General features: G+C 41.6%; 1 protein-coding gene across 3 annotated transcripts in view; it reads left to right on the top strand.

Moving 5' to 3' along the window:
• Positions 1 to 18,069, top strand: part of SBNO1 (strawberry notch homolog 1) — a 58,672-nt gene extending 40,603 nt beyond the window's left edge. For all 3 annotated transcript variants that reach the window (XM_059138635.1, XM_059138634.1, XM_059138636.1), the window contains exons 25-32: positions 1,910 to 1,984; positions 2,653 to 2,799; positions 2,885 to 2,979; positions 3,073 to 3,165; positions 7,638 to 7,775; positions 8,382 to 8,458; positions 10,231 to 10,424; positions 11,612 to 18,069. In XM_059138635.1, coding sequence (XP_058994618.1) covers positions 1,910 to 1,984; positions 2,653 to 2,799; positions 2,885 to 2,979; positions 3,073 to 3,165; positions 7,638 to 7,775; positions 8,382 to 8,458; positions 10,231 to 10,424; positions 11,612 to 11,754 — 962 coding nt within the window. In that variant the 3' untranslated portion in view covers positions 11,755 to 18,069. The remainder of the gene's footprint in view (positions 1 to 1,909; positions 1,985 to 2,652; positions 2,800 to 2,884; positions 2,980 to 3,072; positions 3,166 to 7,637; positions 7,776 to 8,381; positions 8,459 to 10,230; positions 10,425 to 11,611) is intronic.
• Positions 18,070 to 19,665: the final 1,596 nt, after the last annotated feature.

The following is a 19,665-nucleotide window of genomic DNA, read 5'->3' as shown; positions in this document are numbered from 1 at the left end:
CAATCTCTTTGGACATAAACTATGTAAAAATTTAGAAATTAAAGATTAATAGACACCTAAGTTGGCCTCTTATAATCAGATTATTAATTTTCATTCACACCAAGTGTTTTGTGCTCTTGACAGTTCATTGCATGTTAATACTAGATTAGTAGGAGAAAGTGGTTTTGTTAGATTAATTTAAAGCTACTATGCCAGACAGCTTTTAAAAAGTATATTGGTAAATAATCTTTGGAGGTTGGCATAGGGTGTAGATTAAAAATTATTGGCTGTGTATTCATAGTTAAAACTGTGTGATGGATACGTGTATATGGTTCATAGAATGTTCTCTTTATACTTATATGTTTTTGGACATTCATTTATTAAAGAAAAGTCCAGCATAATGCTATAGAAACTCTTTGATTTATCTCTGTAATTGGTAGAGTATATTTTGCCCATAAATATAAGTAGTCTAGATGGTTTTGATTTTTTATTATTTATTTTATAATTCAGGAAGCTATGAAAATATTTTGGATAACATGTAGATGTAGGATATTTGAAATATCATCATTGTAGAGTTAGGACTTTTCACTAGAAAGTCCTTCCCAATTGGAAACCAGTATTTAGTATTGATACAAGCCATATTGACATACTGTCAGGGGGGTTTATCACTGATGGCATAGTAACAAAGCAAATATATAAACTTTTTTTCCCTTTTTCTTCCATTGTCTTTCCTCTCCTTCCCATAACTTTGGGATCATGACCTGAGCTGAAGGCAGAGGCTTAACCCACTGAGCCACCCAGGCGCCCAGATTTTTTTAACAGTTGCATAATATTCTGCAGCAGGGTTATACAACAGGTTTTTTTGTGTGTGGTGTTTTTTGGGTTTTTTTCTTTTTTTTTTTTAATCATTTCCTTTTTGGTATTCAAGTGGTTTTCAATTTTTTGCACCATCACAAACAGTGCTGAAGTTATACAGCTATCCTATGTAGATTTTCTCCCATAAGACTGGTTTCTAAAAGGAGGATTTTTGGTTACACAGTTGTCACCTGCAGAATCTAAACAGTTTTATGCATGTAGCAGAGTACTAGCTGATTTATTAAATGTGTAAATAGGATATGATAATGCTTCCTATTGACCCTGTTCTCTTAACGCCTTTATTCTGTAAGTCTGGGTTGGAACCTGAACATCAGTATTAAGGAAACCCATAGACTGTCTTCTTAGTGACATAATTCAGAACATGTTAACTGTTACACGTATTGCTTCTCTTCTGCAGCAGCTTGTCAGTGCTGATAATATGTGGGAGGAAGACAAGATTAATAGCTTATTGACACAATTATTTAATCAGCTAGTCTGTGTGTTCAAAATTGTTTATATTCTGTAGATGACAAGTGTGTAACCAAAGATTTCTACAGCCAAAGACTGCTATTAGAAAGATGAGATCTTTTTGGGGCGCCTGGGTGGCTCAGCCATTAAGCGTCTACCTTCAACTCGGGTCATGATCCTAGGGTCCTGGGATCGAGCCCAACATCAGGCCTCCTACTCAGTGGGAAGCCTGCTTCTCCTTCTCCATTCCCCCTGCTTGTGTTCCCTCTCTGGCTGGCTGTCTCTGTCAAATAAATAAATAAAATCTTTAAAAAAGAGAGAGAGATTAGATCATTTAATGAGATCATATAGTGTGAAGTTTGAGTACTGTAGGATTTTGGAGTGCCTAAAAGACCTTTGGGGACTGTGTGTTCCATTTAATTCAGCTAATAGGAACTATGAAAAATACCTTGGGCTGTGTTTTAAGGCTAGAACTTGTGGTCTAGTTCGGGGCACCTGAGCGGCTCCGTCGGTTAAGCATCTGAAAAAAGAATTTGATCTAGTTTGATTAGTCGAGTAACAGATCATTGAGTCACTTTGGTTATAAGGTTTTTTAATTTTCTGACAGATGTTCGACAAGGACTAATAGGAGTTGGCCTGATAAATGTAGAAGATCGTTCGGGTATTCTTACTCTAGATAAAGGTAAGAGTATGAGTTTTGTATATAGACATAAAACAGAACTATTGCTCTATCATTACAGACCATTTTCTTTATGCCTTTTTCAACTTGAAGGGGAAGCTTCAAGTTTGTAGTTCTCAGTCCCTTCTTCTGGAGTGCTCATAAAGCGCTCTCAGTGGTTTTTGCTACTGTGGTTGTTCAAAAGAGATTAAACCTTTATTCTGTCTACAGAGTAGCAGTTCTCAACCCAGGTTGCATACATATCAGCTGTGAAGCTTTTAAAAAATACTGAAGACCGTGCTGTTGAGCTTCACAGACTTAATGGCACTTAGAACTTTCTATAAGCCAGGATTTCATGTTGGAGAACAAATATTCTCGTGTGCTAAATTGTGTTCATATTTTCAGTAAGTGAAGTTTGATGATGCACAAATTGAGTAAGACAACCATCTTTGGAGCATGTATGTGGTCGTGCTGATTGCTAGCGGTAGAAATGGTCAAATTACAGCTCTCTTCTGAGAGCTGTGCAAGGTTGTGGGTGTGATGTAGGACCATGGAGGAGGAAGTGAGACTTGGTTTAGGCTTAGATGAATAAATGTTTTGTTTTGTTTTGTTTTGATTTTACTTCCAGGGGCAAGTGCATTATAATTGCCATTCAAATGCATTAAATCTTTCATACAATCTTGTCCTTGCAGATTATAACAACATAGGAAAATTCTTAAATAGAATTTTGGGCATGGAAGTGCATCAGCAGAATGCGTTATTTCAGTATTTTGCAGACACACTTACAGCAGTTGTTCAAAATGCCAAAAAAAATGGAAGATACGATATGGGAATTTTAGGTAAGTGGAGAAATTTTGAAAATGTCCCGTGTATTCCTAATAAAATGTTCTTTTTCCATTTACATGTTGCTTTTTCTTGTTCAAGATCTTGGTTCTGGAGATGAAAAAGTGAGGAAAAGTGATGTTAAGAAGTTTCTGACTCCAGGATATTCCACCTCTGGTCATGTAGAGTTATATACTGTAAGTTTAGAAATGTGCACGTTTAAGTGTAACCTCCTGTGATTGGCACTCACAGAAGTGAGTGCGATTTAAGTTGTATTATTTCTTTTACAGATTAGTGTGGAGAGGGGAATGTCTTGGGAGGAAGCTACCAAAATTTGGGCTGAGCTGACAGGACCAGATGATGGCTTTTACTTGTCATTGCAAGTAAGACTCATGTCCTTGCCATGTTAACTGTTCAGATACGTAATGCGTTGTAGCTGCCAGCACTACAGTTACCTGTCCCCTTTGTGGCGGTTTTCTGATTGTTTTTCGCTTTCCTCTGATTTGATCGTTTTTCATTGTAACTAAGTTTGTCCTTCTACAGACGTTTTGAATTATTACATACTCTTAGTTAATCGGACCTTTTTATTTCATGGTGCAGTGACCTCTAAGCCTCCATAAAGGACTGCATATTTAGTTCTGTAGACCTCTAGTAAGCTTTATATCTGAAAGATTCACTTCTTAGTTATTAGTGTAAATAATTCCTTAGGATTTGCGGGTAGAGCTCAGGATGAGGGAAGTGTAAATATGTATGTGTGTACATACCCATACATTTATATGTAGACACACGCACACCCACAGATATGTGTGTGCAGATATATAACACCCAGAGTCAGGGTACGGTATCTTGAATTTTCCTGTTAAAGACTATGGAGTTTTGGGGCGCCTGGGTGGCTCAGTGGTTTAAGCCGCTGCCTTCGGCTCAGGTCATGATCTCAGGGTCCTGGGATCGGGTCCCGCATCGGGCTCTCTGCTCGGCAGAGAGCCTGCTTCCCTCTCTCTCTCTCTGCCTGCCTCTCCATCTACTTGTGATTTCTCTCTGCCAAATAAATAAATAAATAAAATCTTTAAAAAAAAAAAAAAGACTATGGAGTTTTTATGTTATTATTTTCTGATATTAATCTGTGTGCTTATTTCTTCTACAGTAATAATCTTTATTCTCCATGGCACACGGGATGATAAAAGATTACAGATAATATACCCCAATATTCCTGAAAATAATTTCGGGAAAAAAGCATCAGCTTTTTTTGCTTTTGCTTCCCCCCATTCTCCCATTCCATTAAAACACAGTTGTGCCATTTCTACATTGTCCGCATATGGCACTTCTGTAATATGCTTTTCTTTTAATACTTACTCTTAGCTCTAAAGGTAATTAATTTCAATTTAATGCTCACCTCTCACTAGTCCTTAGGTTGCTGTCTCTGATCATTTTATCTGAAGACTGTCCTGTAGTAGCATCTTCAAGAAGGGTTTATTCCTGAGGTGGTTTGTTTTTAGGTTTCTCTGAGAGAGACACAGAGCGCGCATGCGTGTGCCTGCCTGCGCCCGAGCAGGTGGAGAGAGAGAATCTCAAGCAGATTCCATGCTGAGCAGGGATCCTGATATGGGGCCAGATCCCAGGACCCTGAGATCATGACTTGAGCTGAAGGGAGAGGCTTAACTGGCTAAGCCGCCCAGGTGCCCCAGTGCTTCATTTTTGTGACTAAATAATGTTCGTTGTATGTATGTACCACATTTTGTTTTTTATTTGCCGAATTTTTGGAGAGGCCAACTGTAAATGAGGACCAGGTTCTAGATGGAACTGTGTGAAAGAGACTACATATGTTCATGCCAGAGGCGGTGCGAGACCATAGTTAAGCTATCTAGAGCAGGTGTCCCCAAACTTCTTTAGGATCAGATAGTAGATACTTTAGGTTTTGTAGGCTATGTGTAGTTTCTACTGACTATTCTTTTTCATTGTTTTTTTGTTTTTTCTTCCTTTTCCCTACCCTTCCTTCCTTAGTTTCTCCCTTCCTTCCACTGTTTTAAGCTTATTAGCCTCAGGCCCAGTTTGGTCACAGACCTGATTTTACTGGTACCTGATCCAAGAGCAAAGCTGTCAAACTGAATCTGGCTCCTAATTAAGTGGTTTTTGAAAATCTTATTGAGGGCGCCTGGGTGGCTCTTTAGGTTGTGTCTCACTCTTGATTTCAGCTCAGGTGATGATTGCAGGGTCGTGAGATGGAGTCCCATCGGGCTTTGTACTCAGTGCAGAGTCTGGTTGAGATTCTCTCCCTCTCTCTCCTCTGTCCCTCCCCCAGCTCCTGTGCACTCGTGTGCTTGCACTCTCTCTCTAGAACAAGTAAATAACATCTTTAAAAAAAAAGAAAGTCTTCTGAGATATTTGTAGACTCACATGAGGTTTTGAGAAGCGATACAGAGAACTTCCTTGTACACCAGTTTCACCAATGGTAACATTTTACAAAACTATAACATGATATCAAAACCAGCATCGTATCACTATTACATAATTCACCGCATTTTATTCAGATTTCTCCCTTAGATGGGATTTTGATAGGTACAGATTAGGGTCTTGGTTTTTTGGCTTTTCATTCCAAACTGTTGCCAGAATTTACACACTGGTAGATTTTGAGGTAGTGCTGATCCACATCTTCTTTTGAGTGGAAGGGTGTGGTGATACTGGTCCTTTGTTACTTCTGCATGGCAGCCGGTGATTGGATGTGAGGAGAGGCAGACTTAGAAGGGGCATCGATCCAGGAAGGTGCAGGTGTTTGAAACTCCACCAAAGTAAGCAGACATGCGGGACGCCTGGGTGGATCAGTGGGTTAAGCCTCTGCCTCTGGCCCAGGTCATGCTCTCAGGGTCCTGGGATGGAGCCCCACATTGAGCCCTCTGCTCAGCAGGGAGCCTGCTTCCCCCTCTCTCTGTTCCTGCCTCTGTGCCTACTTGTGATCTCTCTCTCTCTCTCTGTCAAATAAATAAAATATTTTTAAAAAATAAGCAGACATGCTTTACAGTGTTTACCATGTGTTAACATTAGGAAAACCAAGTAGGAATTTCTTTTATTTCCACTGTAGTGTGAGGATTTATTTTGTGATTATAATGAAATAATTTGACACTGTAGAGCCAGATCGCACTTTTATATGCTTTAAACACGGTCTTCTAAGTATAATAATTTTATTGAGTGTTTCAAATCAACTGATAAAACATGTAAAATAGACTTTGTAGTAATTATATAATGTTTCAAATCATTTGAACAAGTAAACAGTAAAGGAGCTTTAATACCCATGAAGAGAAAAGTAAAATACTGTTTTTTTCTTTCATCGGTGTAAGAATTATCTTTTTTTTTTTTTTTTTTTAAGATATTTATTTATTTATTTTGACAGAAAGGACAGGGAGCACAAGCAGGGGGAGTGGGAGAATCAGGCTTCTCACTGAGCATGGAGCCCTACGTGTGGCTCCATCACAGGACCCTGAGATCATGACCTGAGCTGCGGGCAGACAATTAGTGACTGAGCCACCCAGGCATCCCAAGAATTATCCCAATATAAAAAACAACTCAGTGAGCAATTTGTTTTGTAGAAGATCTGGCAAAGTATCTTTACTTTAGAACTTTTCTTTTTCCTTCAGTTTTGCTCCAGAGATTATTGCTTGGAAATTGTTTGCCATTCTTAGAGAAGATACGAATTTTCTAATGTTAATTTTCCTTTAATTTAATGGGCCTTTTAATAGCTCCTTCCTCTTAGCATTTCTGCCATAAGTCCAACTCTTTTAAAAAATTGAAAATATGTGTAAGTTCCATAATTTATCTGATGCATCCATTTCTTCCACTTCTACATACGTATTTATGTATTATTTGCTCAACATTTTGGCTTTTTCCTGTCATAGCTTTATTGTTTACAAATCATGTGACCTGTCAATTCACTCTTAATGGCAGCGATGGGGAGAAACAGCCGTGTTGGGTTAGTAGATGAGTGCAGGGAACCCCTGGGTGATCAAAATCATCCTGGAGGTTATGTTTAATTTTAACTTCAAGGAGAGGAACTTTTGTTTTTTTTAAGATTTTATTTATTCTTTTGACAGAGATCACAAGTAGGCAGAGAAGCAGGCTCCCTGCTGAGCAGAGAGGAGCTTGCTCGATCCCAGGACCCTGGGATCAAGACCTGAGCTGAAAGCCACTGAGCCACCCAGGTGCCCCTATTTTTTTTTTTTTTTTTTTAGATATTTATTTATTTATTTGTCTGAGCTAGAAAGGGCACAAGCAGAGAAAGCGGCAGGTAGAGGGAGGGGCAGGCTCCCCACCTAGCAGAGAGCCTGATGGTGGGACTTGATCCCAGGACCGTAGAATCCCGACCTGAGCTGAAGGCAGATGCTTAACCAACTGAGCCACCGAGGCATCCCGAGAGAAAAGTTTTTTAACAATGTTTTATTATGAAAAATTTTAAACATAGAGTTAGAGGTAATAGGATTTTCCTCCAAAGAGTCTGCCCCACTACCTAGACTCCTCCCTCATGGATGTCTGAGGCAAGAACATGGACTAGAACAAGCACAGTTACCTCTACTGGACACTAGTGTTTAAAGCTTTATTCAAAACAGTCTTCTAAGAAGTATCTTGGCCATCGACGTATGTGTTCAGCATACCCCACATTTAGGACCCAGGAACGTTTATTTGGATCGGGCCTCGTGAAACTCAGGTAGCTGAGCAGCTGCCATCCTTGTCCACAGTTCCCTATCCATGTGCTTACTCAGCAGTAGTCTTTCAGAGGATTGATTTGCTAATGTGATGGTACAAACAAGCTTATCTTCAAGTGTGCAGCACGGATCCTTATACTTTCTCTCTCTCTTTTTTTAAATAGATAAGGAACAACAAGAAAACTGCCATCTTAGTTAAAGAAGTGAACCCTAAAAAGAAGCTTTTCTTAGTTTATAGACCAAATACTGGGAAACAGCTCAAATTAGAAATTTATGCTGACCTAAAAAAGAAATATAAGAAGGTATTTTTTCATTTGTACACCTTATACTATTTATGAGTACTTGTTTTATAACATGTTGAAACTGTTTAGGAGAGCTATATGTCTGTATTTTAAGGTGGTTTTGTCAATTTTTCCTATTTGATTACTGGAAAATTGTTTTCAGAAAACATGTCCAGTGTTGCTGCATTAACATCCCAGTCTTAATGTTATCGACCATTAAGAAAATTGTAAAATGATTATTTGAAACAGCTTGTGTTGTCAAAAAAGGAAACTTCCAGTGCTAACTACAGAAATTAGAACCGCCGTATTTATATTTTGCAGTGATTTGTAGAAAAACAGTGAATGACAACATTTTTTCCTAACATTACTGTTAATTTTTAGTATTACCTTATATTACTGTTTCTCCTGGCTAGTTTCATTTGTAAACAATTGGGATTAAACCGACTGTTTGAAACATTTATTACATAGGAAGGCAGGACTTCATGAGTGGCACGCAAATGCAGCCAGTAGCAAGGGTCAGATTGTCCATACTGAGACGTGTGTAAGTTGGCTTAAGAGACTATAAGAAGGCGACCAGGTTGTTTAAAACAATACTGTTTCAATGGAATTTTCATCTTATTTTCACAGGTAGTCTCAGATGATGCCCTGATCCACTGGTTAGATCAATATAATTCCTCTGCAGATACTTGTACTCATGCCTATTGGTTAGTATTTTCATGTTTTTCACCATATTATCCAAAATGTAATGAAGATTTAATTTAAAAACACCTTCACTCTCTAGCTGTCCACAAAGAGATTATTATTAGGTGTCATGCCTTCTATCAGAGATACTTGTCTGTCTGTGGACCACGCCTACTGGGTGTCCCCTCTTCTCTTCACTAACGCTTGTAACTTCTGACCAAGTGTCGTCAGGCCATACGGACTTGACTGTCATTCTTGCTGAGACTTACTTGTTTTCCCTCCTTTTCTTCCTTTCCTTCCTTTATTTTTTTTTCCCCCTTTCTTTTTTTTAAACTTTACTGGTGTCCCAGATCAGTTTCATTTTTAAGGCTAGGGGACTTGTAGGAAACTAAGAGTTGCTGACAGCACCAGAAAATGTGTTGTTGAGCCTGGGAACTGATCCTGCTGTGCTACTAGGTTGGCTCGAGGGCTATTCTTTCAAGTCACAATGTGATAAATGCCTCTTCTTTTTTTTTTTTTAAGATTTTATTTATTTATTTGACAGAGAGAAATCACAAGTAGATGGAGAGGCAGGCAGAGAGAGAGAGGGAAGCAGGCTCCCTGCTGAGCAGAGAGCCCGATGCGGGACTCGATCTCAGGACCCTGAGATCATAACCTGAGCTGAAGGCAGCGGCTTAACCCACTGAGCCACCCAGGCGCCCTGATAAATGCCTCTTACAATGTTCATTTCAGGGCCTTGTGTATGGATATTTTAATACATTGCTCACTGTTTTCTTATCCACTTAACATTCAGTAGGGTGTCCAGCCCACGTTATGAAAAGGAATATAGGATGTAGATGAATTTTAGCTAGGTGTTTTTTAGACACATGTAGGTAGGTAAATTTGAAAGGAGCAGTGTTTCGTTTTCATTTTGAGAGGAGATTAGTGCTTTTGGAAATTAGGAAAAGTTTTCAAGATAAAATATTTTTAAAGTTAACTTACAGAAGTTCTCTCTAAAACATTTGCTTTGAGTACTAACAAGAAAGGTGCCCGATACTGTGTGTTTTCTTGAATTATTATTTGAAAGATGATTTTATTGATGAAATGTCTAAATAATTTTAACCGTAAACCATGTCTTCCTTTTTTACAGTATTTAAAAATTTTCATTATTTTGGTTTGCTGAGGCCCTTCCCAGTTCAAGATTTATTTTTTTTTATTTTTTTTTTAAAGATTTTATTTATTTATTTGACAGAGAGAGATCACAAGTAGGCAGAGAGGCAGGCAGAGAGAGAGGAGGAAGCAGGCTCCCTGCTGAGCAGAGAGCCCGATGTGGGACTCGATCCCAGGACTCTGAGATCATGACCTGAGCCAAAGGCAGAGGCTTAACCCACTGAGCCACCCAGGCGCCCCCCAGTTCAAGATTTAGAATGTATTGGTTTAATAATTTTTAGAGGTAACACAGAATTATTTGATAAGCTAACATTAATATAGTAAACTGATGGATGTTAAAATGACAGACCTTTTAAATGGATATTGAAACCAGTAAGTTAACCCTTTTACAGAGAGTCAGGCCCCAGAAATTTTATTTTCTAAAATAAATCTTAGAAACTTAAAAAATTGGCAGTAATACCTTAAATTGGAAAGGATGATCCAGTATGTTAAAGGATGTAATCTAAGAAACTGTCAGTAAAGAAGGGCAAATCGTGCCAGAACATTGTCCAGTTGAAACCTAGGTAGACTTTGTGAGACGTGTGTGTGTGTGTGTGTGTGTGTGTGTCTATGTATACATACATATTTTCCCCCCTATCTATCCTAGGCGTGGCAACTGCAAAAAAGCCAGCTTGGGATTAGTTTGTGAAATAGGTCTTCGCTGCCGCACGTATTATGTATTATGTGGCTCCGTTCTGAGTGTCTGGACAAAAGTTGAGGGTGTTCTAGCGTCTGTCAGTGGCACAAATGTGAAGATGCAGATAGTTCGGCTAAGAACAGAGGATGGACAACGTATTGTAGGTGAGTTTAATTTTGGGGGGTTGAGTTATTGGGAAAAAATCAGAGCCTTTTTTTAAAAAAATTTTGATTCTTACATTTTAAAAATCTCAGTATCTATTCTAGTAGTGGAATAGAGCTTGATATATATGTTCTTAAAAGGCTGAACGGAAGGTAAGTCTTCAGATGGGCATTGTTGATTCTGGCTGAAGTTATGATATGGTCATTTTCCTTACACTGCTCTCAGCTGTTCCTGCTCCCCTTCCTCATTGTTGCCGTCTGCACAGCCTTTCTTGTGTAAAGACTAAGCCCGCCTCTTGCCAAGGAGTCCTGGAAGTCTGCTGTTTGATGTTCACTGAGTCCACATCGAGACTGAAACGAATGTTGCTGTGCGCAGAGGCCGGCCTGGAGCTTTGGGGAGAGCATGGGCAGAGCAGGCCAGCTGCACCTACCGCCCGCTCACAGGCTTTGCAGGGAGCTTTCCCTGTCCCTCCACATTTGTTTGATTTGCCACAGCCTTCCTTTTTTATCTTGGGTGGCAGATTGGCAGTCTGTGGGCCAGAGATAGTCCATGAACATTTTTTTGACCCTCAAATATTTTCAGTTGTCGCAAGTTTGCATTTGAATTAGTTGCCAACATTTAAAGGTCAGAACCCGGGCTTTTCATTTTCTCAAAAGGTGTGTGTGTGCACACACACGGCTGTGTACACGCATCAGCTTCTGTGACACATCGAGCCCCTGTTCCCAGATGAGAGGAGTTCCAGTTCTTTGCCAGGACGTCTACTTTCCCCCGTTTGCTGACATCTGTACTGTGACCGCTTGACAGTTAACCTGCTTCAGTCAGCCTTTGAGTTTGCAGCCGCTGTCCTGTGCTCTTCCTGCTACGTTAGCACTTGGCCAGAGAAGGTTGTGTTGATGTGCATTTGTGAAGATGCAAAGTTAGATCGGGAGACACTGTATTTGACCTTTCTGTTCCACCACCAAGTTGGTGTTGCTGTAGACATGCAGATGCTTAGGTATTTGTGGGTGACGCTGCCGAGGAATTAGGTTACTTCTGAAGGGGCCATTTCAGTTATTAGGTATTTATTTCATTTTTGTGTGGCGGCGTCTTTGTTCCACTTAATAGTGTGCTTCACTCGGAATGTGCTGTGAAGCTGGAATATATGGCTGTCTTGGTTGCACCCTCCCAAAATTCTTGTTTCTAATTGCAGGTTTGATCATTCCTGCAAATTGTGTGTCTCCACTTGTAAATCTCCTGTCAACTTCAGACCAGTCTCAACAGCTTGCGGTCCAGCAGAAGCAGCTCTGGCAGCAGCGCCACCCGCAGAGCATCGCCAACTTGAGCAACGCGTAAGAACAGACAGGTTTCGACATGGATGTATCTGAAATGCTGTTGAAGCATATCATTTGCATAAAAATCAGGGACAGTTTCCAAAGAATTATAATTTTTTTTTCAGTTGTGCTCTCTCTAGTTAATTTTTTTGGGAGTAAGGACAAACCTGGAATAGATAGCAAAACTGAAAATCAGCAGTGCCGATGGGGGTACATATGTCTTTCCTTTGCTTTTCCCATGGTACTTCCCATATGCTTTTACTTTGGGTGAGCAGAGGGATATGTGCGCGTGCGTGTGTGTCTGTTTGTTTGTGAGTTTGTTAAAGGCTACAAACCACAATTGGTTTAAAAATGCTTGGAACTTCCCAAACTGGCTTTACTTTTATGTTACACAGTGCTCAGGGTTAACGCAGTACATCCATGCAACTGCTGTGGGAGTTCTCCCCAGATGCATGTGTTTTGAGTCTATAAATATAGAAAATATATATTGGTTTCTTTTTCCAACTTATTAAACAATAGGTTTATTAAAGCATGAAATGAAAGGTTGCATATCATGCATTCAGGTTCTTTTCTAGTTTTGTTCTGACAGTGCATGTCTTTGAAAGCATGCGTAAACAAGACTAAAACAAGTCAAGTAACGGAGAGAAACATTTGTAGATGTACAGCATTGGTTATTGCATTTTTATAGTGTTTATACCTGAGTATTGCTTCTTACCCTGCAAATCTTAGCCCCTTCCCCATTCTCCCTGCCCCAGGTTTCTGGTCAAGGTAACGAGTACATACATTTTTTTGTGGTAAAACTCTTAAAAAGTTAATTTTAATGTATTAATAGTATTCCTAATGTGTGCTGCAAAAATGGCTACAAGCCTGCTTTTCTTAAAATTACACTTTCCTTAACTTAAAGATAGTTTTAGAAAGAAATACAAATTGGCTTCCTTCTTGCAAACAATCTTTTTTTTTTTACTTCATTATCTTAATTTGTCACTCATAAAAAAGGAAACCGTACTTGAGCTGTAAACTAGACAATGAGGAGACACTTCAGGCTTCTGCTGTATGTTTATTTCTTGTTGTTATTGTTGTTACCCAGTAACGTGAATATTGTTTAATGTGTTGTAAGACATTGTAGAGTTTATCTCAAGCTGTTAAAAATGGTGATGTACAAATGTGAATAGATACTTATCTACAATATGGGTGAGTTTTGTTTCGCCTATAATAGATGTTTATAAAAACAAGTGAGGGGACAATTGGTTCTTTTGTTTCCTTTTGTTTTCCTCCCCCCCCCCCTTTTTTTGCTTGCACAGGTTGCACTATGAAAAATTGAGATTGTATAAACCTGGTCAAAAGCTACAAGATACCACAATCTTGTAGGTGTCAAATAAAAAGTTATGATACTAACCAGAAGTGGACTCGTGTTTAGGCCCTCACCACCTTCGGAAGCAGTCCGTGACGGGGACTCCGCAGAACTCGAGTGTTGCTCGGCGCTCCGAGAGCCTTCTGTTTGGACTTCTGTCGGGCTCACCCTCGAAACGGAGATGGTGTCGAGGAAGGGGTGAAGTGATCGATCTTTTGAATGTTGCTCAAACTGAATTGTTCTCTTTTGTTACTTTTTAAACTTTTAGCGAATCAGGTGGGATGTATGTTCAGTGAAGGCAAGCTAGGGCTTTCCGCTTCCTGTGTCCCTTTACGCCCCAGTTCGCTTATGTCAAGTTTACTGTAAGTTTCCTTTGGATTTATTTATTCTTAATACCTAGAAGAACACATTGCCGGTAATTTCTGTTCTTTGGCATGTTTTGCCAAGTGGATGCAACTTTCCTCCTCAGTCTAGGCTCTCTATCTCAGGCATGATCCATCTGAAGATCGACCAATGTTCCTTGTTAGGGCAGATCGTCCCACCTGCAGCAAAGCTTCTCAGTTAGTTCCTCTCTGTGGAAACCGGGAGCCTGCACAGCGTCCATCAGCACGCTGAAGTGACAGAGAGTTGGGGATGGGAACCCTAACAGACCTGCTCCCCTCAGTGAGACAGAATGGCAGATTTCTCATGGGCTCTTGGCCCAGCTTCCCTCTTTTTTGTGTGGGGTTATCTTTCTCGCAGGGTGTGCTTATTGCCAAGCATCAGTACGAGGATTCTGTAGGATGCGGTTAGTTGACCCCCACAATTCCTGATGCAACGTTTGCCCTTTGAACAGCTATCTTGATGCAAAGGGCATCGGTTTATTCTGTTCTTTGAGGAACAGCTTTGTTTTGCTCTTAGAAATAAGGTCCAGAAGTAAGGCCTCTGAAAAGTCTCCAAGGAGACCTCAAAAAGGCAATCAGTGTAAATGGAGGGGGACCCGAGCTGCCACATCCCCCTGTCCATCATACCCATCATGGCGTGGGCTGTGTTAAGCACCAAGAGTGTGCTGCTCGTCCCCTTCCCTGGAGGTTGAACACAGGACCTTGACACTGTGCCCTTACCTAAGTCAGCAAGTTCAGGTGGGTCAGCATGGGGCTGTCCAGCATTCAAGGCCCTCCTCTGTCAAAAAATCAAGTCTTAACAACAGCAAACTTCTGTAAAACAGGCCCGTGTATTTCAGGATCTGAATGCCACGTCTGACCCCAGGGCCTTGTTGAACCCGATGCTTTTGGCCCCTGCAATGCCTTTCCTCCCTTTTTAGCAATACGGCTCTGAGGACCAAGATTTGATTATAAACCATGTTCGTGTTTTCAGAGTTTACAGTGTCTATTGTGCTGAAAACCACTTCCTAAGTCCAGAGCTGCTCAGCTGGTATCTCGGGGGGAATTGGTGTTCCCCGAGTTTAGCAATCTCCACACCGCAAGGCCTCCGGCTGCGGTTTAGTGGGATTATCCAGGTCAGCATCGATGATGCAAAGTATTAACGAAGTATTTCTTGAAATGCAGCTTGATCAGAAAGTAAATATCTGAAGCATTTTCCCCTTTTTGCTGCTGTGTTGCAGATAGACTTTCAGCATCTTTTCTTTCCGTCCGTGTAGAAGGTAGCCAGAACTTGCATCCAGAGCAGCGTGCGTGTGTGTGTTCGTGTACATATATTTATTCCCGTGCAGTCAGTTCGCACTTCAGAAAATGGTTTGAGCTGCAGCAGGAGCCCTTTTCACGTTAGTGTGCTTCATCTGTAGAGGTCAAGTTCTAGATTACCAAGCTCCAGAGGACTGTAACATCTTAGGGGCCCAGTCCCGTGTCCACAGACCCTGGGGCATTCATTTGCTGGCCTCCGTGTCATGCTATTAGAACTGGTAACAGACACCACCAGAAAGGGCACCAGGACAGCATTTACATTTGAATAGTGGGAACCTTTTCCCGCACCCCCTCTCCTTCCCAGTTTAGCAAGAAGGCAGAAAGCAGTAGTAGATTACAAATGATTGGTGCATCTCAGTTTATGAAAGTAGGAGCAGAGGAAAAGTACTTTCCCTTTTGGTCCTTTTCTTGATAAGATACGAAGAGGATTGTCTGTGTCTATAATCTCTTACTTTAAAAACATACCTGAGGGATACTTGGTAGTTTCTGAGAACGGTGCTAATAAGAGTTGCTGTTAGGCTGGGATCCGGTTAGCCAGATGTTGGGTTAGTTCAGGCATCCCAGTGGCCAAGAAAACCACTGTGACAATGGGCATTTAGCGACTACCCCTCCTGGATCTGGGGTCTCCCTGCGTAATCGCATACCCGCGCACGGGGCCAGGCACACTGTGCCGCTGGAGTGTGGAGGCAGTCCACCTCGTGGCTCTAGCCGCGAGCAGAAACCGTTTGTGGAGACTCGTTATGGGATGCCAGTTCTCGAATACAAATGCAGTGTCTTTTAAGGGCGCGTAAGTGAAGGAAACGCACATAGATACCCGCAACTCAAGCTAGCTAGTAGTTTTTTCTGAGTACTTGAGGTGAAATTCAAAACCCACCTTCTGATTTTATGCTGTACTTATATATATGTACATAAATGTGTATATATAGAAATGTTGAGTTTTTTTGAATTCTGAATGTAAATATTTCTTGTAAATTGGGACCCCATCCACTTGTTTTTCCCTTTCCCTCCTCCCTTCCATCCTATTTATTCTTTTCTTGACTTCCCATATGGGACATCTACTTTTTTTTTTATATATAAAAGTATGGAAAACTTCTTAGTTGAATTTGTTCATATATTTTAGAATTCAGTTTTGCATCTTTACTATAGAATTCCTATGTCTGTTTTGTGTTAATATTTTTCAACATGCCTGATTGTGTTTGCATTTTTATTACAAATTTTTACTGTGTGCAATGCATTGTATTGGGGGGAATGTACTTGAGTGCAATTTCTGATACTGTCATTATATGACTAGTTACGCTCATTTATGTTGCTCTTTGGAAGCTATAGTGAGCCTGATGTTTTCACATAAAAAAATTTCTTCCCAAGACTTCCTTTAAGCTCCTCTAACTTCTTCAGTGCATTTGGGATCCAATGTAGCTTTTCAGTAACCCAACTTGCTCCTACCCTCGCAGTTTTTCAGGCCTGTACCAAAGCCTTCACCTGTGTGGCTCAGCTGAGAGGAAAATCTTACAGATCTGACCAGTAGTTGATGGCCTGCTGCTGGCTGCAAAGTTTTTGAGGGTTTTTTGTTTTTGTTTTTGTTTTTTTAAGAAGTCAGGCCTGTACGTTTAACCTGCAAATTAATAAATCAAAAATTTACTTTGTAGGGAAGACAGGCAATCTGCTTTTGCTCTCACCTGTTTAGGATTTTAACAGCAGATGGGGAGACTGGCTTGGTACATGTGGGTCTCCGTAAAAAACGTTCTTTAAGGAGCAGTTGTCCTCCCAAAGAGAGCGACACACAACTGCTTTAGAGGCTCCAGGAGCCTTCAGCTCGTGGGCTGATTTCTTCTTGAACCGTTAGCCGTGGGTGGACTGGCCAGCAGGCTGCCCTGAGCTGCTCTTACCACTACTGAACTACCAGTGAGTGGCCCTTGGCTGGGTGAGGCGCCCACAGCCTCGCTGCTGAGCTGGATTGAGGCCTTCTGGACGATGAGTGTTGCCCATGGGGAAGACCTGGGGGTGGCTCATGAAAACGGTGGGTAATCATCAGCGGGGAGGCAGACTTCAAAGATTTTGCACCATGAAAAAGCTCTTCCTTCATGCTCCCCAGGTGGGATCGCCATGAGCATGTCTTGGGCCTTTAACTCATGTACGTGTTCCGCTCACCTATTCCAGCTTGCTAGACTTGTTCAAAATTTTACAAGTTGTCTGCATGGAAATAAGCCTCGGGAACGGAGCATATCCTCAATTAGGGCCTGTTAGAGATGTGCTCGGGTGAGAATCCCGGCTCAGGTCCAGCCTGCCCGCTCCCTGCCTCTGGTGCCGGAGGAGTGCCGAGCCGGGCAACGGGCGGCCACTGTCCCCGGCGCCATGGTGGCAGGACGGCTCAGAGCGCCTGCGCAGCAAGGGACACACCCTGGCCAAGTTGGTTCTTCTTGCTTCTCGAGGTTCAGGCCTCCCCCTCCCCGGGTCGGAAGGTCAGTCCACAGCCCCCTTCTTGGGAACACCCCATTCATGCACCTCCCCACCCCAGGGCCTTTCTTGCGATGACCGTACTCGCGGCACTGAAGAGGATAAAGCAGCTTTGAGCCTTCTTCCTGACTCCGCGGGAGGGGCGAGAACTCGTTCCTACGGAGCACGTTGTCGTCTCCCCGCCATTAGAGAAAAGAACCATCCTGTTCGTGGTTTATACTGAGTCTGCAAACTACTGATACGATTTTTCAATAACCACTTGTACCATCGAGCATGAGAAGCGGGAAGAGGGACGCTGTGTCTCTGCAATAAAACTTCCGCCAGGTTCTACCTCTGCTGAGCAAAGGGTACTTTTATACATAGGCGTAGATCTTCCTCCTTCACTGATCTGACTTGGTGCATCTTGAGACAACGTGCGATGGAATCCAAAGACAATTTGAAACTAAGGTGGCTGTAAACTCTTGGTTGTTTTCATTTGGTCCTCTTTTTTTAAATCTCCCTTTTTATATCGCTCCTCTGTCTCGAATGTCCGTTAGCGTGTGAAGGGTACGCACTGTTCCGATGATACTGCACTGCTCCATCCAGCCTTCCGTGGTTAACCCAGTACCAAGTGTCCAGAAGTGACTGTTCCAACCATTTTGATCATGTAACTTTAAAAATTGGGTCTCATGCAATAAACTTTGTGTTGGCTGCATTGAGCGAGGTTTACCCTTGCAATATAAAAAAAAAACGATCAACCATGAAGCATAACAAACTCTGTAGATTTTCGTTGTCATGTTTTTTGTTTTGTTTTGTTTTCTTTCTTTTTCTTTTTTTTGTAAGATTCTTAAATAAACTAAACGGGCTAATATGTTTTTTTCTCTGTTCGTGTTTTCTTTCTCTGGGTTCTGAGCTCCCATTGGAGTGTCCCGTGCCACCATCCTTGCTAGAGAGCTTTCCTTTGGGGGCTTGGACTTTCTTAATGTTGGCATTTTATTGAGAGTGAATTACAGGAGACGTCTCACAGTGTGGCTGGCCCCTTCTTTAAAATCAGTCCTGGTGTTGAGCAGCCGCCCAGTCTGTGAGTGCAAGATTTGAGCTCTGCCTTGGAGAACACCAGCCAGTGTAAAAAACTGTCCGGGCTTATTGTGGGCCTACTGTATGCCAGTCGCAGTGGTGGGCTCTCCATATTCCTTTCTGTGGCTTTCAGTCCTTCTGTAGTTTTCAGATGAAGTCACTTTGCTCATAAGCTAGGAAAGGCATTTAGTTTCTCATTTTTGCGGGACTGGTGCCTGTATTTATTAAGGGTTTTATACATAACTGCTGTGCGTCTACCATTGGGTCACATGCTAGGTACTTACTCTCACGTCGAGAGCGTAAATGAGCAAACAGGATTCTTGTGGTCATGGGAGTTAAGAAAACACCAAGAACGCTATTTGTGCCTGAGCCTAGGAGGTGACTGGCCATGGCACTGAGGAAGTTGGAGTGGGTAGAGAAGGGAGTGGAGCAATCTTAGGCCACTATTGAACCTGGGGCTCGGAGAGAAAGGATTGGCCAAGATGTCCGGCCAGCTTCTTGCCCTGCTTGGGAAGCAGGGAACAGGGAATGAAGGGAACAGAAGACCCCACAGGAAGATCAGTTACCTCCCCTGTAAGGTTTGAGTACCCTGACTTTTAACTTAGAAGCACAGATCTGGGAGCCAGCACGGGGTGGGGTTCTGTCCAGCCGAGGTGGCCTGGGCCAAGAGTCAGGACTGCCATCCTGGAGAAGGACGGAGAGAGGGGTCAGGGAGAGGAGGTTGGGTTTTGTTTTTGTTTTTGTTTTTGTTTAGATTGATTTATTTAATTGACAGAGGTCACAAGTAGGCAGAGAGAGAGGAGGAAGGAAAGCAGGCTCCCTGCTGAGCAGAGGGCCCGATGCAGGGCTCGATCCCAGGACCCTGGGATCATGACCTGAGTTGAAGACAGAGGTTTTAAGCCACTGAGCCACCCAGGCGCCCTGATTTTTTTTTTTTTTTTTAATGTTTAGAATATGGCTTCTTTGTGGGGTTTCAAATGTTTAAGAGAATCACAATTTATAGCTTGAAATTTTTCTTTTTAAGATTTTATTTATTTGAGAGGATGAAAGAGAGCGAGCACAAGAAGAGGGAGGGTCAGAGGGAGAAGCAGAGTCCCTGCCAAGCAAGGAGCCCAGTGCAGGACCGGATCCCAGGACTCCAGGATCATGACCGGAGCCGAAGGCAGTCGCCCAACCAACTGAGCCACCCAGGTGCCCTATAGTTTGAACTTCTTAAGGGAATTCAAGCAAATTTGTAAATGGTGTTAATGTTTAGGGCAATTTAATCTCAAATACATGAGATAATTGAGTATTAATTGAACAAGTGAAAGAGTGTTTTACATTTTAACCAAAATTTTTATTTATTTATTTATTTATTTTATTTTTTACATTTTAACCAAAATTTTTATTT

This window comes from Mustela lutreola, chromosome 11, assembly GCF_030435805.1.
Source record: "Mustela lutreola isolate mMusLut2 chromosome 11, mMusLut2.pri, whole genome shotgun sequence".
Taxonomy (NCBI): domain Eukaryota; kingdom Metazoa; phylum Chordata; class Mammalia; order Carnivora; family Mustelidae; genus Mustela; species Mustela lutreola.
This window is presented reverse-complemented; position numbering and strand designations above follow the sequence as displayed.